This window comes from Plutella xylostella, chromosome 23 (genome assembly GCF_932276165.1).
Source record: "Plutella xylostella chromosome 23, ilPluXylo3.1, whole genome shotgun sequence".
Classification (NCBI taxonomy): domain Eukaryota; kingdom Metazoa; phylum Arthropoda; class Insecta; order Lepidoptera; family Plutellidae; genus Plutella; species Plutella xylostella.
In genome coordinates, this window is record NC_064003.1 from 4,141,733 (window position 1) to 4,148,632 (window position 6,900).

The following is a 6,900-nucleotide window of genomic DNA, read 5'->3' on the forward strand; positions in this document are numbered from 1 at the left end:
ATCATATTTACTTGAGCATTATTTAAACAAGTATTACGTAACAACGATATTAAAATTATGTTGTTTTATTATTTCAGCTCCACCATATTTGTCGCAACACAACGTGGTTCCAGCGAAATGGAGTTACATAAATTTCGACGACCCGACTGTGCTGTCGAAGAAACACTACGCCATATTCAGCATGCCTCCCCCGTACCACTCGACGCCGGACCAGGCTAAATCCAGTTTAGATACCAACATGAATGCTAGTATCACGAATAGAAACCACAGTAATAACTCCAGTCCTCTAATAGGCTTCGATAAAGCTGGTCTCCTAGGTCACGACATCCACTTTGAGAAATGTAAGAGGAACGAAGAGTTCCGACTTTTCGATCCGAACGATGCCTGCTATCTAGATGATGGTATGGGCTTCGATCTTCAAAGTGTACTATCAATGGAATTGCTAGAGAACGCTAGTAATAATCCAAGGTTAGTTGAAGCTAGAAACGAAGAAGTGCTAAGAAGAGTTGCCGAAATGCAGAAGCTTGTTGAAAACTCTGAACAGTATCTTACAGAACATGGTGATATTTATAACGACGATATGTCGATACGAGATGAAATTTTGGGACAGGAAACTAGTGTAGATAAAGAAAGTGATTCCGAATCAAATAATAGTAAAATGTCTACGACTGATGATGCACCAGGTATACTAAAACATAGTGATTCTTTGCTTCTCTTAACTGAAACGATCAATCAAGGATTGAATGGTTTAAGTGTACCAGAAGAAAAGGTAAAAGACAATAATAGTGATCTAAGCAGAAGACAGTCGCAGGGACTTAGCGCCATCTTGAATAATTGTGGACTAAGTGATGCTTTGCTAGCATTGAACAATGATTTATCGCAATCTGAAAGTGATAACGATTCTTTATACACGCCAACAAATAGCCCTATTCGCAAATATCAAACCAAACCGAATAAAGTAATTAGGACTAGCTTTGGATTGCACAGTCCTGATAACCCTACTGTTGATGGTAGAGAACCAAATTTGAAGGAATACCTAAAGCAATTAAGAGAAAAAAGTAGTAAAGAAGATAAGAAGGTAATTCCATGTGTGGAAGTTAGTCCGTATTCGTACGACGAAGATCCCGTGGAAGAAAACACAGAGCTTATAGATTTAACTTTGATACCTCCGCCTCAAACTCCTGATGAACTAGATACTGGGACTCAAGTGCCTCATATACTTCCCATGGTCCCACCATCCTTTGCCGATGACAAGGACACCAAATGTGATAAACAGTCGACACTTGAAGAATTCATAGCCAATGTAACTATACAACCTCCTACCGTAAGAGTCACTCCAGCTATCGAGCTTACCCCTGAAGAAATCATGTCATACATCATTCCACCGCCTCCTGGGTCAAACTCCTCAACGTTAGATAGGGATCTTAGTTCAAATCAACAGCAAGAAACTAAAACTAATGACACTAGTAATAAACCTGCCAATGGTGAAGTAGTTAGAGGGACGTTAAGTGTTAGTGAAATTAGGAATATGTTTACGGCAAAAACTTTAAGTGATGCTAGAAATAGTCTGTTATTAAAGGATAAAGATAAGAAGTCTAATGGAAAATCAGACTCTCCTAAAGGGAAACGGAAAAGTGTTGTTGAGAAACAAGCCAATGGCAATGCAACACACGTTATAGAGTATCCAACAGTAGAACGAAAAGGTATGTTCTCATGTTGTAGCAAAGATAAACATAAAGAAGAGAGTAGTGATGAGAACGAAATAATTGAAGCTCAAATTCAAAAGTCAGATTCCATACCTGACGTTTGCGAAATACGACCACCTCCGAGAAGAAAAAACGAGACCAAACCTCCCGATCGACCTCCAAAGACTCCTCCAGCCCCCGCACCGCGACCCCGCTCCAACTCATTCACGTGCCCCAACAACGAACTCACCGCCATCGAGATCCCAACGAACCATTTCAATACATTAAACAATAAGAAGCTAAACTACAAAGTAGTGTGCGACTTCAACGAGCAGAGCATGCCCCACCCGCCGCAACTGCCCCCGAGAGTCGAGGCTAGAGTCCTGTCACCGCCCCCACCACTGCTATTGCCTCCCAAAAAGCCGCCCCTCCCTCCAGTGCCGAGCTTGGAAGTTTTACGAATGAAAAATTCGCAGAAACTCAACCAATCGCCGACGCGGAACCCGGAGCAGCGCCTCGCCAGCATCGGCAGCCCGCACTTCCAGCGCAACCTCAGCAGCTATAGGAACCTCGAGAACGAGAGCCGCGTCACTGACGACGAGTCACCGAGCGTCGGCAACGGACACGTCCGCTCCACGCCCGCCTACAACTCCATGACACTGCAAAACCGGCACGTGCGATCCAGTTCCGAAACGCAAAACACCATCTTGAAGAACAGCGAGATGTCTGTAGCCCTATCTTTATGCTCTCCGCAAATGAACCGGAAGTTCAGCAATCGGCCGGACATTTTGAACGGTGCTCCCGGGCACGACCAGAAGATCTTCAGTCCTCCTTTAGACCGGAAGAATCTACGTCACGACAGTGCGAGCCCGACGCCTAAAGTTCAGAACCACGTGCGGTTTAAGGATGAAGTTATGGATGATATCCCGACGCCGCCGTCGCCGCCGTCGGTGCAGTTCCCGGGGGGCAACGGCGTGGTGTCTCTGGAGAGTTTGCTCTACAAGACGGAGGCGGCGGTGGCGGGGCTGCTGCAACGCCTGCACCTCGTGGCGCAGACCTGCGCGCACCAACACGCGCACGGCGGTGGGGAGGATATCGACGAGGCTAAGTTTCAGGTTAGTCATATTTTTTGCAGCTTTTCTATATGGGATGACGGGCGAGGTAGTATGTACCTACGAAGTGAACTCGGCTTTCCTCATCCAACTATTTCTGGCTGACTTGTTTTAAGTTGTTGGTCCAGCAGACTTGTAAGAAAATCATACGATACGAAGCAGGTTAGCTACCTACTTCGAAAAGCTTGAGTGACCGTCCGATATATTTGACGCACCCTGCTAATCCGAATCCCTCCTTCTTTCCATGACGTACAAGCGAACAAGTTACAAGTACTTACCTAACTACTCATTTTGTTTCCAGCGAGCCCAAGGAACATAATTAGGTACTTCTCTAAGCGAGTTTATAAAAAAAAGTACAAAAATGACTTACTTACCATAATATTCTACATACTATGCATAATCTTCTGTCACCAGCGAGCCCGGTCCGAATTCACATCCTGCGCCGTGTCACTGGTGGGCGCCTCCCGCACGCTCGTAGGCGGGCTGGGTGCGGGCGGCGCGGGGGCGGCGGCCGCCCTAGCCGACTGCCTCACGCCGCTGCGGAGACTCGCCGACTTGGCTCAGGTGAGGCACTGAAAGTGATGGTTAACTGTTAGTGAAACTCTGGGGGTCTAGCACAGGTTTAATAGTTTGACGAAAACTATAAAAGTTTACGTTTTCTCGCATACTAAGTTGCGCCTCTAGCGTAAACTATCATGAAACTTTTGACAGATAATGTATGCAGATGACAGGAGAAAACGTAGGTCAACTTTTTAGTTTTCAAAAATAGCAAATCCCGTACTAGAGGCCCAGATGCTAAGATGAGCATGTTCAGTATTCAGGCTTAAGCAGTAGTTATGTATAAAATATATCACGGGGTTTTTAAACAGGTGTTTGTCGAGGATTAAGCAAAATCACTGTTGAAGTCGCCAGGTCACCATGCCTACGACATGAATGCGCAGAGGTATTTTTTTAAGCAGTAAGTATTGTTAGGCCGGGGTCTCGTATTTACCCCGTAGGTCGCGTCCAGCGTCACGCCGTAGGCCGCGTCACGATGCTCACTACATCTACGCGCCAAACGTCGGAGTGTGAGGGAGACCGCATCAGTACATTTCTATAGTGAGCATCGTGACGCGGCCTACGGCGTGACGCAGGACGCGACCTGCGGCGTAAATAGGAGACCCAGGCCTTAATGTTACCATCTAACAGTCTATAGGCATTCCCAGCTAGTTACTCGTTGAGACTTAAATGAGATATTGGTAAAAAACATATCTTGGATATTTGAAAACCAATGATAAGCCATTAAGATAACTTTACCAGCTCTGATCATTTGTTAAGGGTCAATTTATACTGGGGTAGAGTCGAAGCGCAGCTAAGCGTCAAATTCTTCACAACTAAGGCCCGGGTCTCCTATTTACGCCGTAGGTCTCGTCCAGCGTCACGCCGTTGGCCGCGTCACGATGCTCACTATAGAAATGTACTGATGCGGTCTCTCTCACACGCCGACGTTGGCGCGTAAACGTAGTGAGCATCGTGACGCGGCCTACGGCGTGACGCTGGACGCAACCTACGACGAGAAATAGGAGACCCCGGCCTAAAGCAATGCCACACGAATGGTTGGTTGCGTTGGTCACGCGTAGACGCGCGAATCGCGAAGAATGCGCGCGACTTTTTAAAATCTCGGTAGCAATGTGTGCGTTATGCTGTGGAGTTAATGTTGTATTTGTAATGTTCGGTATTGAGACGCTTCGATGCGCTTCGACTCTGTACTAGTATAAATTGACCCTAATATGTCATTTTTATCCATTCCAGGCCCTCAGCAGGCATACGTCATCGCCACTTCAAACAAGAAACCTAGTTTTACGTGTTCACGACGTGACGGCTGCGTTCAAAGACCTGGCGGGGGCTGAGATGGCCCACATTATACACGAGCATAATGCGATAAAGAACCAGGAGACTAACTCCACACTAGAAGGACAGTTGGCACTAAGAGCCGAGTGCTTAGCTAACGTACTGGCCACTCTCCTAAGAAGTTTAAGAGTATTTTCTCCGTAGAAATGAACCATATTCTAAAAACCAAAAACTGTATTCTATATTTAAGAGAAACACATTAAAGAATTTATTAGGACGATCGGATGGCTCTAACTTAACGATTCGAAGGCGATAGAACTTCGTATTACCTAGGTTCCTGCGCGGACTCTAGGTAATCTAACTAGCATTGGAATCGCTAGATCCTGAATTGTGTAGGTAACTAACTATTGTTTTAAATAACGTCACGATGTCCACCAAAACCTAAGATGGACTTTTTTCAGCCAGATGCATAATGTTACACCAAGTAGCTTTTCAATTAGTTAAACTATTTGTTGGTGAATTATTTACGTTGATGAATGTAACCGTTACTAAAAAGAGACCAAATAAAATTAGGTACATTATATGTTTCTATATTAATAAAACAAAAGTTGAAACTTCTTCTATTTTAGTTGTAGAATTGTAAATTTTAACATACGTTAACGTTTAAATTTGTTATTAATATATTTTCTTTCGTTAGTTAATAGGGTAAGCATCACATTATTGTCATGTTCTACGTAATAATTATTCCGTAGGCCATGAGTGTTACCATAGTGAATAATTGATTTTCCTATACATATCTATTATATTTTACATAATATTAAAGTGTTGTAATATACTTGTAAGTAAGATGTGTGATCGGATATAGGGTGCAGATCAACATGTAATCGATTCATATATTTCAATGTCTACCTAACCATATCGTCTTAAATATCATTAATAAGTATACCTATAAACTTATATCTGGAAAAATGTATTTCTCATACTACATAATATTATACCTACATGTTACTAACTAAAATTAAAATACCTAAACTGTTGGTGTTGCTAGAAGTCAAAATTATTCCTTTGCAAAAATGTTGCCAGCAATTGGCATGGATTGCTGATTTTAAGATGTTGGTGCTATTTATAATGCATGTTTCAATCTGTTGATATTAATTTGGATGATTAAAGGCGACTGAATAACGTAATGAATCAAATTGTGGTTGTTGTAGGTACTGAGAAGCACCAGTGATTTGATTGCTATTATTTCTTAGCTGCCTTTTTATGTTGATATTACGCTGGTGTTGAGCTGAGAAACGGGTGTAAAAACCCACTCGTGCAATTTCAGTAGTTATGTACTTTTTTATGAAAACAAAGTCATTTTCACGAGCACTTTCTAACATGTAGTATTAATCCATTCAATTTGTACCTTTTTCTGTAAAGTAACCAAAGACAATCCAATCTTAAATGTATTTTTTTCACGTTATATATTTTATTTTTATTTACCTTTACATTACACAATAAATTAATCACGAGGGTTTTATACAACCGTAGTGTCTTTGCGTACCACAAATCATTTTATACATCAATTAAAAGAGGTAATTTGGCAATAGTTTATGGTTAAGCTACAGATACTAACTATATTGATTGAGTAATTGGTTTATATAGTTAAATAGTAATTTTATGTTTATTCCGTTCCATTTTTTCATAATTAATAATATATGTTGTTTTTATTTATTAAGCTGCCTTTTTACTATAAATGTGTGATGCGAGGAATGCGTAAATGTATCTGACCAATAGATATGATAAGCGCTTATCATATTCCTAGCCGCCGAAATCAAAATATCACTAAATTGAATGTAGGCCAATATTAAGCACATTGACCCTAAAAAAATACATTGTTAAAGTTCGAACAAGATAGGATTCATATTATAGTTAAGTAATATGGATCCTACTTTACGTTATTCTGTGTTGAAAACATTCCCTGTTCAGCATAATCAGTGGTAAAAAGGCACTTTTAAAACGTGTTTCTGGGAAAAACATAGGTATATTAAGTAATATCCCAATTACCCAATAAAGGGAACTCTTTCTACCTATGTATTTTTATTTTTCTATTGATTAACAGCCAATATAAACTACAATAGAGAAACATACCTATAAAATCAATAATAATCACTGTTTAAGCGACAGACTATTCCCAATCATACCATCACCTCATAACAAAAAACTAGGTAGATACCTATACCTAGTTATCTAGATTGTTTCATGGTTGCAGCACACCATTATTTATTATT

General features: G+C 41.4%; 1 protein-coding gene across 1 annotated transcript in view; it reads left to right on the plus strand.

Moving 5' to 3' along the window:
- Window positions 1-4,834, plus strand: part of LOC105388960 — a 147,751-nt gene extending 142,917 nt beyond the window's left edge. The window contains exons 12-14 of the mRNA XM_048629372.1: window positions 78-2,800; window positions 3,212-3,361; window positions 4,589-4,834. Coding sequence (XP_048485329.1) covers window positions 78-2,800; window positions 3,212-3,361; window positions 4,589-4,831 — 3,116 coding nt within the window. The 3' untranslated portion in view covers window positions 4,832-4,834. The remainder of the gene's footprint in view (window positions 1-77; window positions 2,801-3,211; window positions 3,362-4,588) is intronic.
- The last annotated feature ends 2,066 nt before the right edge of the window (window positions 4,835-6,900 follow it).